At 41.4% G+C, this 21,847-nt stretch overlaps 2 protein-coding genes across 4 annotated transcripts; one reads left to right on the top strand and one right to left on the bottom strand.

Annotated features, from left to right (window-relative positions):
- Positions 1-1,815: 1,815 nt before the first annotated feature.
- On the bottom strand, positions 1,816-9,203 carry CHCHD4 (coiled-coil-helix-coiled-coil-helix domain containing 4). The gene is made up of 3 exons (XM_030228098.2): positions 9,043-9,203; positions 7,164-7,262; positions 1,816-2,972 (listed from the first exon to the last, which is right to left on the bottom strand). The coding sequence occupies exons 1-3, from the start codon at positions 9,062-9,064 to the stop codon at positions 2,683-2,685; spliced, it is 411 nt and encodes a 136-aa protein (XP_030083958.1). The 5' UTR covers positions 9,065-9,203; the 3' UTR covers positions 1,816-2,682.
- Positions 9,204-9,370: 167 nt separating this feature from the next.
- TMEM43 (transmembrane protein 43) lies at positions 9,371-21,831 on the top strand. 3 transcript variants are annotated; one of them, XM_050979564.1, is made up of 12 exons: positions 9,371-9,524; positions 10,690-10,842; positions 11,791-11,925; positions 12,608-12,702; positions 13,371-13,420; positions 14,881-14,950; positions 15,295-15,365; positions 15,530-15,651; positions 16,246-16,320; positions 16,402-16,503; positions 17,833-17,950; positions 21,686-21,831. In XM_050979564.1, the coding sequence occupies exons 1-12, from the start codon at positions 9,513-9,515 to the stop codon at positions 21,829-21,831; spliced, it is 1,149 nt and encodes a 382-aa protein (XP_050835521.1). In that variant the 5' UTR covers positions 9,371-9,512. The 3 variants fall into 3 exon arrangements, with proteins under 3 accessions (XP_050835521.1, XP_009089359.1, XP_018770679.1); XM_009091111.4 differs by lacking the exon at positions 21,686-21,831 and adding an exon at positions 18,908-20,764 and having other exon boundaries at positions 10,693-10,842; XM_018915134.3 differs by lacking the exon at positions 21,686-21,831 and adding an exon at positions 18,908-20,764.
- The last annotated feature ends 16 nt before the right edge of the window (positions 21,832-21,847 follow it).

Below are 21,847 nucleotides of genomic sequence, written 5' to 3'. Positions count from 1 at the left end.
AGTTTGAAATTACTCTATAAACAAAATTGCACACTTTTGAATCTACTACTATCACTCCAAGAACTAGTAGCTCAGTGATCACAGAAAGAAAACTAAGATATTATTTATAATATATATATATATAAAATAAGAAATATGCAACTCTAAGTTTTGTATTCACACAATAAAAATGCAACTTACCATCTGCTTATTTCACAAGCTTGTCACATATTGTCAAGGATCATTTTATCATCTTTATTATATATTAATATAACCACTGATTGATTTTAGATTTAAAATTGGGGCATGTAACTATAAGAGGAAAATCACACAAATTAAGCAATGCTGGGAAACAGAAACAAGGAGTTACATTATCTATGCATTCACAACTGCATGAATTTACATACCAAAAAAAAAAAAAAATTCCACAAAGAACTATTTAGGATTAAAGCTATTACTTCCTTTCTCAAAACATCACACAGTGCTATTCACCGTTTCTGGTGTAAGATCCTTACACATATTTCATATTTGTACTGGATGCAGCACAACAGGTTACCAAGTCACAACAGTCAGAAAGAAGTAAATCCATCCTGAACACACCTTCAGAAGTGTCAGATTTTGCCTCAAGTTCCCTCTGTCAGAATTAGGTGCACATCCCTACCCACTGTAGGCCAAGATTCTCACATTTTATGTTTTGTACACAGATGCTACAAATAGAGTTGCAGAGGATAAGTCCAAACACTTCAGAGCACAAAGGCAACATGGGAAAAAAAAGCACAGCAAAAAGAAAGAGGAAACTTGTTAGAACAGAGCACCCCTTGACAAACAGATCTTGCTTCTTTACAGAGTGCACTAGATTTCCATTTGAACCAGAAGCTTGAGTGCATGTGATTTTTTTCTAATTTGGTGCCCAGTGTTCATCTATTGCCTAAGTGCCAAAGATTATCTCTGCTGCTTTTGTGCCTGTTTACTCAGGTTAACTTGGCACTTGGCTTCTTATACCTAAAAGAGCCACACTGGGAAGTTCTGTCTCACTTTGCTTCTTTGGAAACCATCGATGCAGAGTCTCTGCTATCACTACCCTCAGAACAAAGTAGCTGTCAGCCACTTAATTGCCTACAAATTTTTTTTCTGAGGATCCAACAGCTGCACTGAAATACAAACACCTCAAAGACACTGTAAAACTTGACCAAAATTCCCCTCAAACATTCAGAAACATCTGTGGCATCGAATTCACGTATGCAAGCAAGACATGAAAGTGCTATATGGAATTAATGCTGCTGAGCACTCCTGGGTGCTGCCCACAGAGAAAAAGAAAGTGTTTAAACATCGCTGGACTTTGTGGCTGCATTACTGACACTACAACCTTTTATGCTTTCGGTGAGGTAACCAACACAAGGAGAGGGAAAAAAAAACCCAACAACCATAGCCACAATCTCATTTGAAAAAAAAAAAAAATCTCACAGCCTATCTTTTGTTCAGAAAGACAAACAATGGAGTATAGCTTATCTACAGCTATTAAACAATATTGAACTATTAAATTATTTGTACCTTTTAAGTGATTTTCAAACATTTATGGAGCTGTTCATGTTTATTTGCTGGTTCTACTCAGTCTACTACAGCTACTGAAAAAGCTTTAGGTTTTTATGCCTTCCTGCCTGAGCTGGGGAGAAAAGAATAAGACAAGAATAAACATCTGACAAGCTGGAGCAACTGATCTTCACAAGCCACAAATTCATTTGAGATCTGCTTACAGCACAGAACAGTTCTCAAATCCAGTTGGTGTTAACAAAAAATCAACCAAACAAAACACCACAAAGACACAGGAGCTTCCAGTGAGGGTAAAAAGTATTTTCTTTTTAATATGCACTTAAGTCACAGTATCTGGGTTGAGATCATTACACCAGGTAACAATTTATTATATCTCAAAGTATTTTACAAGTGCCCATCTATACCTTGAAGGAGAAGGTAATAACCAAAGGAACCCAAAATCTGTATTTTCAGAGCAAAACTAAAGCCAGTGACCAACATTCTTTTCATTCACCTTAATCATCAGTTGCACAACACACCATTTTTAAAAATGCAAAAGGCATCACAGTAAGTAAATGAAATCAAAGAAGATGTGCATTTCAACGTTTTCCTGGCAGTCCTGATCTGATGCCAGTAGTAAAATGCAACCATAATCTAGTAAGACCATTTGAAATTATTTTAGAAATTCTAGATCTAGACCATTGTCAATGTCTTGCATCACTTTGGAAAAAAGAAATCTTAAATGAAAAACAATCATTTAATGTAATTTCTATTGACAGAACAGAACACATTAAATAAAAAGCAACTACTGATCAGAACATACTGAAATGAAGATAGACCTGGTGTGCCAGTGGAATTTTAGTTGAAAGCTATGTACTTCAAGACATTATTCAAGTCACAACTCAAGGAAAACTTGAGAGCAAAGAAGAGCTGTTAAAGTTTTAACTGTGTCCAAAACCAGGTTACACAGTACATACAAACACTCACTCTTTTTGCAGTATTTATCTGCAAGGCTGAAGCTCTGAGATTTCTCCTTCAGGAATAAATTATTTATTATGATACAGTGCACAGAATATGGTGAAACATTTCCTCACTACTCAGAAGACAGACACAGTGCAGAAGTCCATGTCTCTGAAAATGAGAAATGGAGACGACAGCCTCCTTGCATCTTCATTAGCTGGATTCCTCCTCCTCTTTGGCAGCAGAGGCCTCCATAGAGGCAGCTTCCAAATCTTTGCTGGACTTGCCATCATTTTCATCCTCTTGAGGGTAAAGATCTGGGTATTTTTGCATGCATTCCTGCATGGCACGGAATTGGTCCACACAGTCTGATCCCTTTATTTCTTCTGAGCTATAGTGGAAACAAGAAAAGGCTGACTTGAACTGCTCCCCACAGGGACCACTAGCCATTCCACCCAGACATGGGCAATTCCAATTGATATCTCCATTGGGCAATATCAATCCTGAACAAACAAGAGAGAAGAAAAGTTAATGCACCTTCCAAACATTGATTTCACCCAGTGACAGCTGCTGGGCTGTAGGTGAACTCAAGCACTTATAATGCCATCTTAGTTTTGTAGCTTCAAGGCTGATAAACACCTTTCACTTCCCAGCCAGTCTGTTTCTCCCTCTGATCTGTATAATCCTTTAATGGGCATCAGTGAGATTAGCTCTCTATCCATCTCTGAATTAAGTCCTTCTCCCTGGACTACAAACCACTGAGAATATTCTAAGGGAACTGCAAAACAGATGGAAGTCAAGTCAACCGATTTGCCAGACTGTCAGGGGAACAAGCCAGCATTAAAATCATTCCATACAAATAGTAAGACTTTAAATCCAGTATTAAGACTAGAAATCTTTTAAATCAAATTGAATGGATGTCTTTTTCTTCTTGGTTGAAATAAGCTCTGAAATAGTAACCCACAACTTCCCCCCTTCAAATTTCAACTGGAAGACCAGAATTGCAAAAATAAAAATCAGTGTATTTGTCAAGATTAAGTCATGTGCCACAGAACACAAGGAACTACCACAGTCTGAAATGTTCCTGAAGACACTAGAGCAATAAAATTATTTGTAAAATAATTCTCTCAAACAGATTGTTCCTTTTAGAACCAGACCTGCCTTGTAAACATGCAAATCTTACTGTGAGTTATCCCATAAACAATACATTCTACGGTATCACAAGATCACTGACCTACACCTATTTTATCACTGAAATAGCATCAGATTCAGACGTTTTGTGCACAGAAACAATGATTTAGAAAAACAAAACAAAAATAGAGATGACTAAAGCAAGCATTTCTTCACTCATAATCACAGCAGAATTCAAACATCAATGAGTAAGTCCATCAGCAAGCTTAGAACACAATTAAATCAGAAACAGATTTCATCCACTGCTCTTCCTGAGCTGCAAACCTACAACAGATAGGATTACTATTTTTAATTAAAATTTAATTCAAACTTCTTTCAAATGCAGCCTGAACCTCACTGATCCAGTGAGTCACAATATACTTGAACCTGCACTCGTGGAAGAAAAAATAACACTGTTTACATCACTGCAGATCAAGACTTGTGCGAGCAGTTGATTGCTGACATCTCACAACCTAAAGTCTCCTGGCTCATGGAAGCTGCTCATGTCATGGCCAAAGGCAGGCCCACCTGCACCTGTGTCAACATTTGTCTTTGAACTCATGGTATGAAGTCCCACTGCTGTTCTGAGAAGAGTGTCTTCCCTGTAACATGACAAACACCCCAATAACAAGTTTATCTGCCAGGGATTCACAGTGTAGATGACAGGAAGCAGGATTGAAAGGGACATCATTAGTCATAGAAACAGTCCTGTACGTCTGATCGTTCATCAAGTTCTTTCTTATAAGAACGTGGAGTTTTGCTTCATCAGTCCCCTCTAGAAACCACTTTAAAACTGTTTATAAAATAAGATGACAGGAACAAGTCTGGAAAAACAGAAGGGAAAGACCAGCAACAATCTGTGTTTGAGGTCCAATTCCATAAGTACTTTTATCCAACTTTCCCATCACAGCTGTAACACTAATAAAAACCACTTTGCATGCACAAAACTCATCATTGCCTTCCTCATATAAGCTTAATAAAATAAAAAATTATTCAAACTGAAGGCAGCCAAGATGTCAGTGAAAACCAGGAATCTTTCATGTTCAAATTCCACCATCTGCAACACATAGGACTAAAAAGATGCTTTACAGTAACAGTACTATTCCAAAACCACTGCAAATGAATTTTTAATTTGTTTCCATCAGCCACAGCTGTCAAAAGCACAGACAGTGAACTGGGATCTTCACAGCAGTATGAAATCCTAACCTGAACTTACTCCAGTTTGTCTGCCTTTCCATTTCCCATGGCTTTTTTCTTTCAATGTTTTCAGCTTAAAGTGAGTCATTAACATTTTGCCTACCAAAATCCCCCAGCTGATACAAGAACAACAACAAAATATTGACCGAAATAAGAGCAGGATACAACTGGTTGTTATCCTAAGGGAAACAGAACACAAGTTTTCCTGACCAATCTACTGTTTCAAGTAGACTGCTCAAAGACTAATATCTGTTAATGTCTGGGACAAAATAAGAACTATCGAAAATTACCAAATACCAAACTAGATCTTTATCTCAAGTATGAAAACAGCCCCTACAATAAAACAAAACCTCAAACACAAGTTTCAGGTGTATTAGAAAACAATGCAGATTATGGCAGGTCTATATAATGCATCTATTCTTTTCCAGATATGACTGGTCTCTTTGGCAGAGCAGAAAAGATTAAAAGAGCCCTTACAGTTAATTTTACAACACTGGAAACCAAGTCTTCTATTCCAAGCAGAAGCTCAATTAGAAAAGTCTGCATGTTACATTAGGTATAGCAAAACTCTTCCCAATTTTCTTTTATTTAAAAGCCATGCAAGCCAGAGCTTCAGCATTTCATCATATTCCAAACCATTTTACTCATGTCTTTCCTGCCCATAAGCTTCATTCCCTACTGCTACATTCTATGATATGCCCATTTTCTCTCTTCTGATCTAATGCACCGTAGCCCTGGGTTATTCAAGAGGTTTTTCAGACTTAAAAACATGGCAGTAATTTACCACCTACTAAGAAGAAAACTCAACAAACTAACAAAAAAAATCACACAACAATAAATCCCCACCCAAACTTACCGACAGTACTTAAAAAGAGTTTATAGTTTCTCATTTTGAATCCCACAGACACACACTGTCACTGTAAGGCGACATAAAAAGCTCCTGGCTTTCCCCATTTCAGGACTGCTAGGAAACAAACCCCATCACGTCTCCTCCTCACCACAGCCTTTTCATGGCCAACAACATACACATAACAGCAATCAACTGATGTGGCGTTTAAACAAAAATAAAGTGGTTCTTTTCATTTTGACTAGTTTATTACCCAAATGTATGTCACACTAGGACATCAACAGACTTAGCAGTGCAAGTGAGAAAAACTTAAGATATCTAACTGACTACATACAGTTGTAATGAAGGCAGATAAATGCAGCAACATTTCTGCAGAAATCTATGTACAAAAAAAGTTAATTTTAATGACATAGGAAGGTGTGGTTCCAATTACAGTACATGCCATATCAGCTAACAGAGACCCTGTGAGCTCCAGCTGCTAAACTGCTTAAATGCTGCCCTCTAAAGGTCTCTGAGACACTTTAGAAAGCCTAACTTTCACTTTCTAACTAAGTTTCAAAGAGTCTGAAGAATTTACTTCAGCTTCAGTTGAGCTGAAACCAATGAAATCCCTTCACACAAAGTGAAGAGACCAAAAGATCTGTAAACATAGAGGCAATTAGAAAAAAATTAACCTAAACTCACATTTCCATGACAATTATTAATCCAGGGCAAAATGTATTAAATCATCATTACTGGAAGTATATTTTATTTACCCATTATTTAAAATCTGCAACCAGAATATTGTAAGTCTTGGTCTCAGAAGTATTCTGCTGTCTTAAACCTCTATTTGCAGGTTAGATATACTTTGTACAAGAACTGTAATCTTCATGAAAAGCTTTATCTTTTCAAGGCACAATAATTACACATGAAAACTCAATAATTTTAGCTTACCCATCATGTGCCAGTGAAAGATATTGATTATATTGCTACCAGTATAGTATAGATTAGCCAGATATTACTTTATACTATAACAGATATTCAGAGATTGCCATATTAGGCAATTTCAGCTGCTCACAGTCAGGTGAGCAACTCACATCAATGACAATATGTAACTCACTCCAGCTTCTCTGAAAATTGCATGCTGTTACTTAGAGGGAAAAATGATCATAATTTTCACTTGATTAGGCTCTAACTTTATAAATAAAAGTTATCCCAGCATACCTCTGGCCACTAACCAAAACTAAAAGCCATCAAGTGATTATTTGAATAGGGCACTAAGAAAAATCATTACAAGTGCAGAAAAATAAATACTGGAAGAAAATGTGTCATTAGTGAGGTCCTAATCTAGCAGTTAAAACTGCCAAGAGTTTGGGTATTTACTGCATAACCAGCTGCCTTCAGTCTTTAAATGTGCTTAAGTTTTTGTAATTCATGCAGGGTTTTCTGTTGGATTTATGTATGATGTAACACCCCTTACTTCGTTCTGCTCACTACTGACCTTGCTCTTCATAAGGGTCATCCGGGTCATCTGCAACCAGCTCAGCACTGCTCGGTGTCTCATGGTCCTCCTTGGTTGCAAATATGATTCTGTCTTTTCCTACCATGGAGGAGACAAGAAGCAAAAGTTCAGAGAAATCTGTGACAGAAAAGAGTCATTTACAAAACTGCTGTACACCACAAGGTAATGAGACTTTCAATGTGATTCAATAATATTGAGAATGAACTGTTGTATTTAACAACCACCTTGAATGAGAACAGTTACTAGCTCAGAGGAACACATACACACTGAAATTCAGTTATTCTAATACTCCAATTTTCATAGCAATGTCCTGTAATAACAGTACAGTTCACTAAATTGCTAAGATAAAAAGCTGTTTCCAAACAAATTCAAATTACTCCAACGTCAGGACTAACACAGATGAAGGGTTTAGAATTAAACAAAAAAAAAAAAAGTAAAAGAGAAACTATAATAAATAGCAGTACAGTGTTCCACAGGAACTTACTAATAACAGAGGTTTTTGCTAAAGACTAGTGTAATATTTTACACTAATAATCTGAATTAAAAACTGAGGATAGCCATCAGCATATAGAACTAACTACACTGAAAGGTGCTGTGAACATTACAAGGGATGAAATCCAATGGAGCAAATTTTCTGCTCTTGATTTAACTAAAACATTCCATAGCAAGGTCGGGGGAGGCTTGGCTGGACACTTCAGTAGTTTTAGTTTTCTAACACCCCTGCAAAGCTCTAACACACACTCTGAGAGTGGAAAAAATGGTAAATTCCCCAAGAATTTTCCAAATTCATACAGGCCACTACAGTAACTTGTCATATTAGAAATTAAATCTCCTGGCCCCTCAGCGTGACCGCAGCCAGCAGATGTTCAGTAACTTAACCTTGCTCAGTAACCATGCATTTAAACACCTGAAAAACAGATAAATCTTAACACCTTTTAAAAGGCAGAAAGAGTTTTCTGACAACTCTGCATTGTACTCCAGCAAACTTTACAATGTGTAATGTTCGGTCATTTATTATATGAAAGGAGCGATAAACACATGCACTCTAACCTAGTCACTGCCATTCTGTAGGGTTGCATAAGGCAACTTACAAATCTTGCAAAATTAAACAAAGCCCAACATAAAGCATAAAAGAGATCCATACATTATGACCACCTCAATACAGTTCATAGTCTCTGCCCAAGTTTGTAACTTACAAATGGCATTTGGAACTACTGGTGCTTTTTTTCGTAGTCTGAAACTTTACATTCAGCCCTTCGCATTACTTAAGAGAGCAAGGATCTTTATATATATATATGTAGACATAGATATTTACCTATGCATCTCCCCCTTCAAGAGGTGGTCAAGCCTCATAAATACCACTACCTGTAGATGATACAGATACGCAGTCTACCACCCTGTCCATCGACCTTAAAAAGGTAAAACCCCACACCTCCGGCCACTCAGCTAGGCTGGGATAAATTTAACCCCTGCGGGCAGAAGGCGCTCCGTGGCCGGGGGCTGCCCTGCCCGCACGCCTCAGCGCTCCCCGCCACACACGGTCCCTGCGGGCACCTCCGGCTGCTCTGGGCCCGCTGCGGGGCCTCACCGTCCCCACATGCCCGGGACCGCGCTGCGCCTCATGGCCCCGCCGCCCTTCCAGCCCTCCGTGAGGAGAAAGGTCGCGGCGGGAAGCGAGGCGGCGCTACCGCCGCCACACACGGACAGCGGGCGGCTGCCGCGCCTCCTCTCTACTCCGGCCGCGCCTTGCCCTTACGGGCTGCGGGGAGCGGGCGGTCACCCCGCGACGCACCCACCCCCGGCCGCCTCACGGCGAGCCCGCCCGGCGGGGTGACATTGGGAGGACACTCGGGAGCACCTTCCTGCCTGCAGTAGGACATGGCTGAGCCGGCCGGTGCCTTCCTCCGCAGCGCGCCGCACACGGGCCCCGCCGCTCCGCTCCTGCCGTCCCGCCAGCACCGCTCGGGCAGCGCCGCGCTGCTGCTCCACGCCGCGACCTCCCGCCTCCGGAAGCGCCTTCCCGGCCCTGAGGCGGCCGCTGACGCACCTCCTGCCGGCCGCGGGGCCCTGCCAGGCCCGGCCCCGCCGCACTACAGCTCCCGCCCGCCCCGCGCCCGGCCGCAGGGCGGAGAGAGAGGGAGGCGGGAAGGGAAGGAGGAAGGAAGGGTTTCCCCGCCGCTGCGGGAACTACGCGTCCCGGCGTGCGCCGCTGCGGGCGGGGAGCGGCTCGGGGGCGGGGGAGCCCTGAGGCGGATGAGGGCGAAGCTGGCGGTGCGCGGCTCTGGCGGTCTCTGAGTTGTGGTTCCCGGGGGGAGTGAGAGGCTCAGGATGTCGAGGAACGTAAGTGCTGCTCGCTCCGGCCCCGCCGCTGCTCCGCGCTCCGTGCGGCGTCCGCCTAGCTTAGCCCGCTCCGATGTGCCAGGGCTGCCGCCAGGGCCTTATGCCGGTCGCAGCCCGCCAGGCATCTCCAAATGAGCTAGATGAGAGGGACGATGTGTGCTAATGACTTTACTAATAATTTGATGGGTGCAAGTATGAGTGTTAATGTCTTTGAAATGGGTCTTAATGTCTGCTGACTTTGGGCAGCAGGTTGGTTGCCGAGCTGAGGCAGCTTGGCTCCTCACACAGAAAGTGGGTCTCCACTAGCCTGAACTTCTGAACTTTGGGGTAAAACAGTAGGTTTAAGGGGGGATATGTGGAAGGCGTTTCGGGAAGGCTCTGTCTACCTTCCGTACCTCAGCTGATGGCGAAATGAAGAAGGCAGGGTGCGGCTGGGAGTGTAGGATGAAAGGAGACTGTGCCCTCCGAAATCTCGAGAGAGAAAACCCCGCGGGTGTGTGCCCCAGTGGACTCTCTCCCTTAATTCGAATAAAATTGCAGGACTTCTCTGCCTCCTCTATGAACACTGGCTTTTCATAGCGTGATTTTCCATACACAGAGAAGTGCCATGCCCTGCCTTGGCTGTGTGCCTGTGCTCAAGTTGGGTTTGGTAGCTCCCCGCAAGCCACATACGCACAGATAAACTCCTGGGCTGCCTTGTTTTGAGTTATTGTTACCCTGGATATAATTATTTTAGACTGTGCAGCACTCTTTTTACTGGTGAGGTGAATCATAATTTGTTATTTATAGCAGTGTTTTAGCTGGTCAGGAATTCAGGGCTATTACTCAATTTGCCATGGCCTGAATGCGGGGTGTGGACTCCAAATACAGAACCTGGAGGCAGACTGAAGAAAGCTTGAACATGTAGAACCACTATAATAGAAATTAGGGAGGTTTTGTTTTTTGGTTTTTTTTTTTTTTAATCAGGCTGGAGTTTTATTTATTGATTGGGTTTCTGGTATCAAAAGTGTGATAAGGCATTTGATAAGTGTGGGAAAGTTTTGGTCCAAGGCAAGAGGTTCTGCGCTGTATGTAGGGCAGCAGTGCTAACAAAGCTAGAAGACTTGTTGTGAAACTGAATGCTTTTCCCTTTCACACTAATATTGCACTTTTGGTTTATTTTCAGCAGTTCTCTGACCCAGGCAGCAGAAAAGAGCATGTTAAAGTCACAAGTGAGCCCAAACCAGGGTTCCTGGAGCGGCTCAGTGAGACTTCTGGAGGCATGTTGATTGGACTTGTGACGTTTCTTCTGGCTTTCTACGTTCTTTTTACCAATGAAGTAAGTGCAATACTGTCAGTGTTTGTGCACAGCATTATTACTTGACCCATGAGAAGAGGAGGTTTGGTCTGGGAACCTGGTGCTTATGCTTGGGATATAGCAGAAAAGTGAAATCACAGGCCTAGTTCCTCTGGAACTGGTAGAGACAGTAGCAGTGTGTGATGAGAGATAAGATCCAAAGCTTGTAAACTGATGATGAAACAGCCTGTGGTAAGAGGGTTGCATGAGCCAGCCCTCTTTTTTCTTGAGATAACAGGAGGTCCTCATTTCTAGTGGTGTTATAATTACTTTAAAGAAATTCATACCCCATGTTGCAAAATTGGAGTAGTTATTTATTTGTTTTTTCTCAGTATTATTTATTTGGTTTAGATACAATTAAAAAAAAAGGTAAGCCAGGAATCTTAAGACCCTAGCATTGAAAACATACTTGTTTTGGCAATTTTAGAGTGGAAAGCAGAATTCTGTGGATTTTCACTTAGAGACTTCTTTTCATACCTCTACAAGAGGAAAAATAACTATTCCAAATTTTGATGACTTTGCAGAAAAAAAAGCACATCAGGATATGATGGTGAGGCAGGGAAAACTTCCAAAGAGTCAATATAGATGTTTGGAAAATGAGCTGTAATTTGTATCATTTTTGCAGTTATTCGGGAATGATGAACAAGGTAAGAGGTGCAGAGCAGTAACTTTGGACCTGTGCAGGAAGAATTTGGGTCTGTTTGAGAAGCTTAGTTGATGTTAATGGTCCTGCTGCCTGGGTAAGAAGTACTGCCCCAAACTGGCCCAGACTGAGAATGGAGAAGTACAAGTATGTTTCCAAAATATGCCTTGGGCTGAATATACAAGCATTCCTTGTGGTCATCAGTACACTTGTCTGCTAACCTTGTTCACAAAATGCTGCTGTGATGTTGATTGTGCCCAAGCTGATTTCTGATTTCTTCATTGCAGGGACGAGCTTTAAGGACAGCCAAGTCTCTTGATGAGGGGCTTTCTCTTGTGCTCCCTCTTGACAGCATCCACAGCATCTCTCAGCAGAATGAGGGGAGACTGGTGCACCTGGCTGGAGCTCTCAGTACATCCAAGGTAAATAAAATAATATCTTGAAGGTATGAGTATTTCAAGCTTGGAGGGAAGGAAACGTCTTTGGCAATTAAAGTTTTGTTTGATATCCAGGAAAAGACATACGGCTTTTCCCCTCCTCTATGCATTTGCATCTACCACTCAAGCTCTGGTTCTTGGCCTGGAATCAGGGAGATGCCGAATGGCCTTGCACTCCCTTCTTCAAGCCAATGCCAGCTCTAGCTGTGTTTACCCTCAAGCTGCCTTTCTCAATTACCATTTGTGTAGGGAACCTGTAGTGTGTTCATGATATTGTTAAGTCTTCAGCACAGGCTCTTGCAGCACAGAAGTTCTGCAAGTTTTTACTTTTCGGTAGTGATGACATTTTCCATGGTCCACACACATTGCAGAAGATAACACAGGGCCTTCCAACAAAACAGAATCTCCTGGTTTAAACAATAAAACTTGTAAACCCATAGTCAGCAGTTCTGGTTTCATTCTTCGCTTTTGATGATGATTCTTCAGGTTAGATTTGCCAGAGACATTCCTTTTTGTCTTTCATAACATTTACACTGTGTTCACCTGTGTGTAAGGTAGTGCTAGCTGTACAGTGAGATATGTAAATGGGCTCAGTAGTAAAAGTAGTGTTTGAGGTTGTGAGGTACAGCATTTAGACTGACTTGCATTTTCTTCAATTTTTGCACAGCCTTTGTTTGACCCCAGCTATGGGCTCTCCATCCAAGCTGTCAAACTTAAGCGTAACGTGGAAATGTACCAGTGGGTTGAATATGAAGATTCCAAGTAAGTGAAAGCAATCTTTAAAAGTAGTTTGAGGCTGTTGTGTTACCAGGATCCTATCACAATTCTTTTTCTTTCCTTATACTGAAGGAGAAAAAAGAAACCAAATAAAAAAACTCTTCATAGCAAGGGAATTCTAGAGCTCTTGGATTTTTTTTTTCCTTTAGAAAATCACTTTAATTTCTTTGAAAGATGTTAACTGCTCTGCTAAATAGTTGCAACCAAAATAGGGAAGACATTTCTGCTATTGCTAATAATTCCACTGATGGTAGTATGAATGTTATTAGCTATTATGTAGGTGTGACTGCACAGAATTCATGTTCCAGATGTCTTTCATGTCATATAAAGAAAAGGTCAGAGGTAGTGAAGGTGTGAAAAATAATTTCTCAGTTTTAACATGCTTATGGTGCAGCATCTGTTAGAGACTTGATTTGGGCTAGCTTGTCTCACTGTACTTAATGCTGGTTGTTTCTTATCAAACACAGTTTTCTCCTGGTACAGAAAAATCTGTCTTCAGAACAGGGAGTTCAGAGAAGAGTTAGGTTATGTATAAAGATACGTCTGTGCTGCCAGAGATCTGTCTGTGCATTTCATTGGTGAAGTGTATTCTGCCCTGAGCAGGGGTGTGTGTGCATTGTTTTGGTTCTCATCCTAGCCCTTTTTCTCTGCAGCGAATATGAGGAGGGCGGTGAGATTAAGAAAGAGACAAAGTATTCATACAGTAAGTTGATCAACAGAAAGTCCCTTTTATGCATGTAACTTTGGACTTCTATGTGTGTGTGTATTTTGATTTTTGTTGTAAAACCTTTATTTTCTTTTTGGGAAAGAAAGGAATGTGAAGAAATAAGCAGAAATTCTCTTTCCTAAACAAATGACAGAACCTCCCTTTCCTGAGGTAACTGAGGTGAAAGGAGACGTGTTGTCAGCAAGCAAGGGCTACAGAAAATCTGAGACTTGTTTTGAAACCCCTAAAAGTTCAGTGGAACATCCAGGGATAGGATGCCTCAGAAATAGGGCCCATAAGATCCTCAATGACCAGAGATGGGCAGAGATGGGAGTATGTTCTGAGATTACACTTCAGACATGGAGTAATTGGGAATATGTCAGCTGTGAGCAGAAGCGAATAGACAGGGAAAAGTAGTTTATCTCCAGCCTGTAAGGGAGCCTGTTGAGAACCTGTTTAGGTGTTGATACCAGCCAGTGAAAACCACCAGCACCTTCTGATGTGCCCTGTGGCTTTTGCCAAGTGCTTTTTTGGCAGGAGTGGAACTGAGTGTGTTATTCTGATCTACCCAGTGGCAGAAAAGCACTCTGAGTCATTGTGTGTTTGGAGATTGGTCTCTGTGCTTCATTTATCTCTGATCAAAGCACATTGATGTGTAATGTGGGTGTGCAGCAGTTTCTGGGTGTGATCAAATAAAACTACTCAGCTGAATGTAGCATGGGGACCCTGTGTCATGGAGGTACATAAGGAGCAAAGCTGGTGGTTTTGAGCCATGAAAAACAGGCTCACAGTGATAGGGAACAAAAAGAAATGCCATCTAAAAAACCATCTGTCCTCTCAAAATTGTTGGATTCTGTCCTGTAAATGTCTATGTATGCCAGGCATGGACCCACACAGCTGCTTGATTACTCTCCCCTCAGCAGGACTGGGAAAGAAATTGGGAATGACAGGAGTGAAGGACAGGTTGAAAGAATGATAGGGAGATGGCTTTCTATTGCCATTATGGGAAAAAGAGACTCTCCTTGGGGAAGTTTATTGTCAGTTAAAATAAATATTTAATTACTGACTTGGGTATTGGCAAAACACATTTGGACTCAACGTTTCCTGAGCTCACTCCAGACTCCTCTCTCTTTGCCCCCTGATACTTGTTCTCACAAAGCCAGCTTATTCCCAAAGAACGGAGCCAGGAATCAAAGCCTGATCATGGAAGATGCCAACAAAAAAGCTGAGCAAACTTGAGTTACAGTTTTATCCCAGAAATACCTTTTTTCACCCTAAATCCTGCCATTCCCCATTAATATGCTAGGAGGAGGAATCTGTGTATCAGTCCAGACTATGACAGACATTGATGTAGACAGTATTACTAGAAGCGTAACCTAGAACTAAATGATCGAGAGGTGTCTTCAGTAACTGAGATCTGAGTGTCCTTTACTCAACCTTCTTATCATTCTGTTTAGATACAGAGTGGAAATCAGAAGTTGTGAACAGCAGAAACTTTGATCGAGAAATTGGACACAAAAACCCAAGGTGAGGTACCATCTGGCACAGTCCCTCTAAATTCTGTCACTGGATCTGATCAAGCTAAATGACCTATTTCATAACAGGGTGCAGTAGATGGAAATGCTGTTCTTTTGGTAGTTGGGAGAACGAAGGCATAAAGAAATTAGAGCAGCTCCAAGAGTGATGCCTTAACTTGTTTTAATGGCTTCAGCAGTATGCAGTCTAGACAGTCTCTTGATGGATTTGTTTTCACATGATGACAGTAATTTAGCTCTTTGAGTTTCTCCTGATGTTTACCATAGTACCTTTTCTGCAAATCAAGAGTTTTATCATAATTCTGGGACTAATCAGGCACTCTCTGTGTTTCTCAGTGCCATGGCTGTGGAGTCTTTCACTGCTGTTTCTCCTAACGTCCAGGTTGGCAGCTTTGTTCTTTCCAAGGGTAAGGGTTGTTTTGTACTGGCTTTGTGTCTGCTGTTGCATCAGCGGTGGACTTTGCTTTTTCCATAATAGCTGTCATGTCAAGTGATAATCAGGAAGCCAGCCAGCAAATTGGCCATTCCAGGTTAGACACTGGGCCTCAGCTTGATGCTTTATTGTGCTTAGGTCTCGTGGATAAAATTGATGATTTCAAGCAGTTGAGCTTGTCACACCTGGAGGATCCCCATGCTGATGTTACCCGAAGAGAAGATTATTTCTATCACAGCGACAACCCCAGGCGTCCAGAAGTAAGATGAAAAAGATAAACTAAAGCAGTGATTACTTGTATGTGAAAAGAAACTGGGGCCTGTCTCATTTCTGTTGAAATGTACAGAAAATGGAGTGCAGACCATCACATAGGATGACTCCCTTAGTGCAGCCCTAGAGAATGAGTGCTTCTCTTGCAGAAAGCTTTCAGTCTGCTCCTTTATTCTCTGTCTTCTCAAGTCTGCTGTGCTTTTAACTGGAAAGGGATGGTGCTGGAAGGTGGGTTCCACCTCTGCCTTGCTGTATGGAGGAGTACAAACAGTTTGTTGTCACCTGGCTGCCTGCCTTGTTTTGCTAAAAGATGGAATGATGAACAAAGCAACAAAGCATATCATGTGCTCCTGCAGCTTAATCAGAGGGGATATTACAAAACAGCATTTGAGCTCTCATGTTTCAGTGGCCAGCTAGCCCTGAAAAAAGGACAGCTTGGAAATCGTTCTGGCTACCTCTTATATGACATAAATGTTCAGAAAAAGTGTTGATAAATAAAGGATGTTCTTGTGCTGAGTTGTCTTTCCTGTGATTCCCCTTTGTAAAATAATCTTTCTTGACTTCCAATCTTCTCTTGTTTGTAGGTGGGAGACCTTCGTGTCTCTTTCTTCTATGCAGGTCTGAGTGGAGATGATCCCTATTTGGGCACTGCTGATAGGGTGAGACTTCAGCTGTTTTTTTATTTTGCAAGCTCTCATCCCAATTCAGTAAGCAGTAAATATTTTTCCCTGTCTTCCAAGGTGACTGTGATTGCTCGGCAGCGAGGTGATCAGCTGGTTCCATATCATACCAAGACTGGAGATGTTCTGGAGATTCTGTACCCTGGGGACCTCTCTGTGGAGGTGAGATACCATGCTCTTCTGTGGAGGGTTAAAACTTCAGGTGGAGGTGCAGAAGCAGCAGAGATGAAGCTCTTACTCTCCTTCAGACTGGCCCTAAAGGAGGAGATACTCATACAAACATTGTCTTTGCTCTCTCTCTTTCTTGGACAACAGATTGTAGTCTGTGTTTGCTTCCAGGTTTCTGCACATTCTGTTTTCTTTAGATTGTTTATGTGCCCTCTTGTTTTTATTTGCTCCTTGGTTGTTTCCCACTTAGACATGCAAGCACATGCTTTTGAACAGGTTACATGTAAAAATAGTAAAATCAGGGTTTAATTAAATAAACCATTGGAGTTATTCTCTCTTCAGCTCCTAATAACGGGAGTTTAGGCTTGTTCGAAATGTTTATTATTATTCTGGCTGAGAAAGAACCTTCAGGCAGGGCATTATGCTTCAATAAATCCTGCATGCTCCAGCAATTTGGTGATTCATTTACTTCTTTTAGTAGGTTTGTTTCCATTAATGATTGTTTCATGCCCTGCTGCAAAGAAAACCAGATGTCAGTTTACAGGTGCTCCCAAAAGCAGTTAGAAAGGCTTTGTTCTGACTTGAAAGAGTTGCAGTAGAATCAACCCTCTGCTCCAAATCTTCATTAGACAGAATTTTATTTCATTGAAAATGAACTGGTTACAAATAAATAATACACTGAATACTTGTAAGTGCAAATAATCAGTCTTACACACCTCTTACCATTAGTGCTTTCTGATGTCCCAGCCATCCTCACGTGAACATTTTTGTTGAGCCAGAGGGTCACACAATCCATTTTGAAAAAAATCTTAATCAGAATTCTTGCAAAGAGATGCTTTGCTTTGCCTGATGAAATGCACACATGCCTTTTAGATTTCTTCCCTGCATCCAGCTTGCTCTCTTTCACACACCTTTCTCTCAGCCATCAGTGGATATTACCTATTCTCTCTTCCTTCAGAGTGAAGTCAGACTCTTCCTTCTTTATGACTGTTACTTATTAGTGTCTTATTTTCCACAGTAAGGAGAATGTGTCCAATTTCAGCAAAACCTGTGTGGTTTCTGCCTGTGGGTAGTGTTGAATGGTGCTTTTTAGGTTGTTTTAATTATGAAAAGTACCAGTTTCCCCCATGCTGCACTGTTGAGTCTATTGCAGTGTACTGCCATACTGCACAGACCTTGCAAAATGAGCTGCAATGTGTTTTCTGCAAGAGAAATTGTACACCTAAAATGCTCTTGGCTCTCCTTAGCTCATAATGTACTGGAATTAAGAGGATCTTGAAAAAGGACAAGAAACAGGCTGCATGTGATGATGTTTGCTTTCAGGAGGTGTTTCAGAAGGAGCAGGAGAGTAACACCATGAAGACCTGGGCCCTCCGTGCAGCTGGCTGGCTCTCAATGTTTGTAGGCATCAGCCTGATGACCAGGATCTTTTACACATTAGGTAAGTTTTTCACAGACAGGTAAAATTATCTAGGAACAAGATTGTAACCTCTAGAGAGTTAGGTCATTTGGAGACCAGGAGAGATCTGATTTTAACTCAGATTTGATTTGATCTGAAAAGTCACTGTAGGCAACTGCAGGTAAACAGGACCCCAAAACCAAGTGGTTGCTTTGTGAACATCAAAAAAACCCCACACAAATATATTTTACCAGTCTCAGAAGGTCCCAGCCCAAAGCTTCCCAAAATAAAAAGCTGAGGCATGTGTTGGGCTGGTTCTTTCAAATCTAACTCAAGGTACTGCAATACAAATACTTTCTGCACCCACACACAGCTGGTTCCCCCAACAGGTCCTAATCAGCAGCTGTATTGAAATATGTTTTTGTGTCTGGTTATTCCACACTACTGTAAACAAAGAGCAAAAAAAGTTTTTGTTTATTCTTTTAATATAGAAAATGCTGGAGTAAAAACAGAAAGACAGGACAATGCCTCAAACTTGCATAAACTCCAGACATCAAAGATATCATTCACTTTGTAGCCATGAACCTTTTTTTTTTTCTGATTTATTTATCCATATTCATGCTGCTCCGAGATTTATTGTTGCCAGAAAGGAATTCTTGTGCTAGCAGCTTGGATCAGTTGCCCTGGACTTGTTCTAAAGCTGCAGGGTTGTCTGTCTCCTCTGCCTCTCAAGCCTTGGACAGGTCTCCAGACTTCATTTTGGATTACTTCCTATGTGAAGAGATGAGGATAGCATTGCCTTATATGTTTAGCTGTTGCTTAATGATCAAGTGTCTTGATAATGCTCTGCTAAAATGCCTAATCCAGTGCTCTTGATGAATAGTTTGAGTCTGTCTTATGATTGCAGCTGCTAGGGTGCAGATCCTAGGCATGAATCAGACTTCTTTTTAAACTGTCATCTTGCCAACTGCTTCCTGCCATGTTTAATTCTCCCTGCAGTGGACTGGTTTCCTGTTGTGAGGGACCTGGTTAGCGTTGGCCTGAAGGTGTTTGCAGTGTGTGTGGCCAGCTCGCTGTCCCTGCTGACCATCTCCGTGGGCTGGCTCTTCTACCGCCCGCTCTGGGCCCTGCTCCTGATGCTGCTCTCCGCTGTCCCCATCCTGGTGGCCAGATCCCGTGTTCTGCCCAAGAAGCAGCAGTGACAAGGAAGTGGTCGGGTCTTGAGCTGGGTCCTGGTTAGAACCTTCCCAAGTGCAATTCTGCCCGGTTCCTGCAGCAAGCTTACAGCAAATCACAGCTCAGCAGCAAGCACCAAAAGCTGGGGAGGGGGCTTGGGTGGGAGTATTGGCATATGTTATCCACAGGACTATAGGATGTTGTTTGTGGGAAGTCAGTGACACCAGCTTGGGGAAAAAAGCATTTTAGGTGTGTTATTGATGGTAAGTTAGTGAACAAGCAGATTTGTACCTCTTACTGCTTAGTAATTCCCCCTGATTTGAGAGCTGGCAAGTCCTTGCTCGGTTGGGCACTTTGTGTGTTTTGGAGAAAGTGCCAGGTGCATCCTGTGGACCCTGATTACATGTCCTTAGGAAATGCATGTGCCTGCCTGCCTCTGACAAACCCTCCCTCTGCTGCCTTTTCTGGTTGCACAGTCAGGAACACTTCTTTGGCTGATGTGTTTGGCAGTGCAAGTGTTCAAAGGGAAAACATAGCTTAGGTGAATTCCACAGAATAGTCGTGTAAACCCTCTGCTTTCTGGACTGAGGATTTTCAGTCATTGATGCAATGAGTGGCCAGGTTAGCAGTGGTCTGAGGTTGGGCAGATTTCTCAGGACACATTGATTTCCCCCAGGTTTTAAGTGTCTGAACTTGTTCTTGGTTAAGCATCCAAAATGATAGCCTGGACTATATCAGAAGTTTCAAAAATTTCACTTCAAATTGCACTTAAGGGATCCTCACAGGTCATTCATGTGTAAATAAAAAACCTGCCTTGAAACAACATTGACTTTTATAACTGAATGTGTAGTCTAAAATAGTTTTTTTTTTGCTGTGTATAGTGTTCCTTGCTTTAATTTCACTTAGTAAGGACAACAAACATACTCTGTGAAATTAAGTCATGGAAACATTTTTGCCTGATTAGTTTTCATATATTTTAGTAGCCTAAATTGGTAGTTTTGTATCTTGTTTGAGGAATGCCTTGTAGTGTTGTGATGGCTCATATTTATCTGTTGTAACCAGTACTTGAGGTTGGAGACACCCTTAAGTCTCTCCACCAAGCTAGAGTCTGGCTTCCAGATGGGGCTCCCTACACTACTGTTTTGGGGTTTTTGTAAGTATACAGTTCAGTACATAAATAATGTTTTCTATTATGAAATCTATTTATGACCATCAGAGGAGTATTCTCTGTACCAAAGGAATTTGACATTTGCTAGAAATGATACTGAAATAGAAATCTGAGTTAGAAATCATAAATGTTTTGAGAATTTGTAATAACTTTATTAGCCCTAGTTACTGTTACTCTTTTGGTATTTTTTGGTTTCACAGCTCTGTCCTGGTGAAAGCAGGAGCAGGGAGTAAAAGGGCAGGTACAGGAGCTGGCCTTGTGCATGCCCTGGTACGTGGCAGTGCTGCTGCACAGCTTTGCTGCTGCTCAGCAAAACCTGCTCATGCTCCAGCAATCAGGAATTGTGCTCCTGATTGCTGGAGCATGAGCAGAGAGAAACTGTTTTTGAACTGCTGCTGTTTTGCCCATCATGCAGAACACTAACCAGCATTACTTATTGGAAATGAAGTGACAATTTTCTACAGAAGTGCTGAGCTTTTGTATATTTAATAAAATACTATTTTCAAAAGGTTGCTCTGTAGGCTTTTTTATTAAATTCAAGTATTGCATTTTTTATATCCAGGAATAATGTAATGTCCAGGTAGTTTGTAGCATCTACAGGAACTAGTTTCCTATTGTTTGGTTTTGTTTGTCCTGCAAATATTTCTGTTTTGGGAAGTTGCTGTCCTGTCTGTGTACTGCTGCCTGCCTGCCATGGGTTTACTCCCCATTACTGACCAAGGAAGTCAGTCACTTCCTTGCCTCTCTAAGATCATTTGAAAAATATGATGATTCAACCTGACTGCTACAGCCCCTTCTATTTGAAGGAGACTGCGGGTTACCTGTGCATTCCAAAACCAGACAACATAAGTCTTTTTTTCAAACTTTATTTGCATCTACAAATACAGTACAAAAATAGATTTTCTTCTGAACATAGTTACATGAAAGCCATTTTCTTACATCTCCTACTTTGTGACAATGCCCAGCAGTGACTAAATTGTTTTCCCCTCCATTTTTTAAGAGACTGTCAGTGGACTTTAGATACATACTGCCAAAGACAGATCAGTATTTCTATTACAAAAGTGCAACAAAAGCTTATGTAGATTTAATATTCCTCTCTCAACAGATTTTTTTTTATGCTACGGTACTGGATAACAAGAATTCTATGGTTCTAGTGAATTTTGTTCCATCAGTAAGATTTAGCCAGTTTTATGTGTTTTGCTCCAGAACAGGATCTTGATAAGCAACAGAAGCAAATATGTATGTAAAATTGCTTAAGAAGACATATTGAATCCTAAGCTGGTAGTAAGGACAGGGCTTCTCCCTTCCACAGCACAAGGTTTCTGAGAGTAAATAAAGATGGCAGGCTTAAAAGCCTAAATTTTATCACAAAATGCAAGTATTCTTTAGAAAATACTAATTTTTCCATATTCTGATTTTGGGGTTTTTTTTAGACCTTAAAGGAAGTGTTTTTGCCTTGAGACAGAAAGGCCAGAACTCTACCTCACCACTGATTTGGGTAAGCGATGGATCAAAGCAGGCATCAGCATCCCTTTGGCCACCTCTCTGCAGACAGATAAAAAGCAGCTGGATGCTTTAGTTCTGAGCAAGCAGGG

This window comes from Serinus canaria, chromosome 12, assembly GCF_022539315.1.
Source record: "Serinus canaria isolate serCan28SL12 chromosome 12, serCan2020, whole genome shotgun sequence".
Taxonomy (NCBI): Eukaryota; Metazoa; Chordata; class Aves; order Passeriformes; family Fringillidae; genus Serinus; species Serinus canaria.
This window is presented reverse-complemented; position numbering and strand designations above follow the sequence as displayed.

What these genes read in the sequence shown, in the direction of transcription:
- CHCHD4 (XM_030228098.2), bottom strand. Translation starts at nt 9,064, where the DNA reads ATGTCCTACTGCAGGCAGGAAG. An exon ending in GTCCTACTGCAGGCAGGAAG is followed by an intron (nt 7,263 to 9,042) that starts GTGCTCCCGAGT and finishes CCTCCATGGTAG; the next exon opens with GAAAAGACAGAATCATATTT. An exon ending in TGACCCTTATGAAGAGCAAG is followed by an intron (nt 2,973 to 7,163) that starts GTCAGTAGTGAG and finishes TTGTTTGTTCAG; the next exon opens with GATTGATATTGCCCAATGGA.
- TMEM43 (XM_018915134.3), top strand. An exon ending in ACAACCCCAGGCGTCCAGAA is followed by an intron (nt 15,652 to 16,245) that starts GTAAGATGAAAA and finishes TCTTGTTTGTAG; the next exon opens with GTGGGAGACCTTCGTGTCTC. An exon ending in CTGGGGACCTCTCTGTGGAG is followed by an intron (nt 16,504 to 17,832) that starts GTGAGATACCAT and finishes GTTTGCTTTCAG; the next exon opens with GAGGTGTTTCAGAAGGAGCA.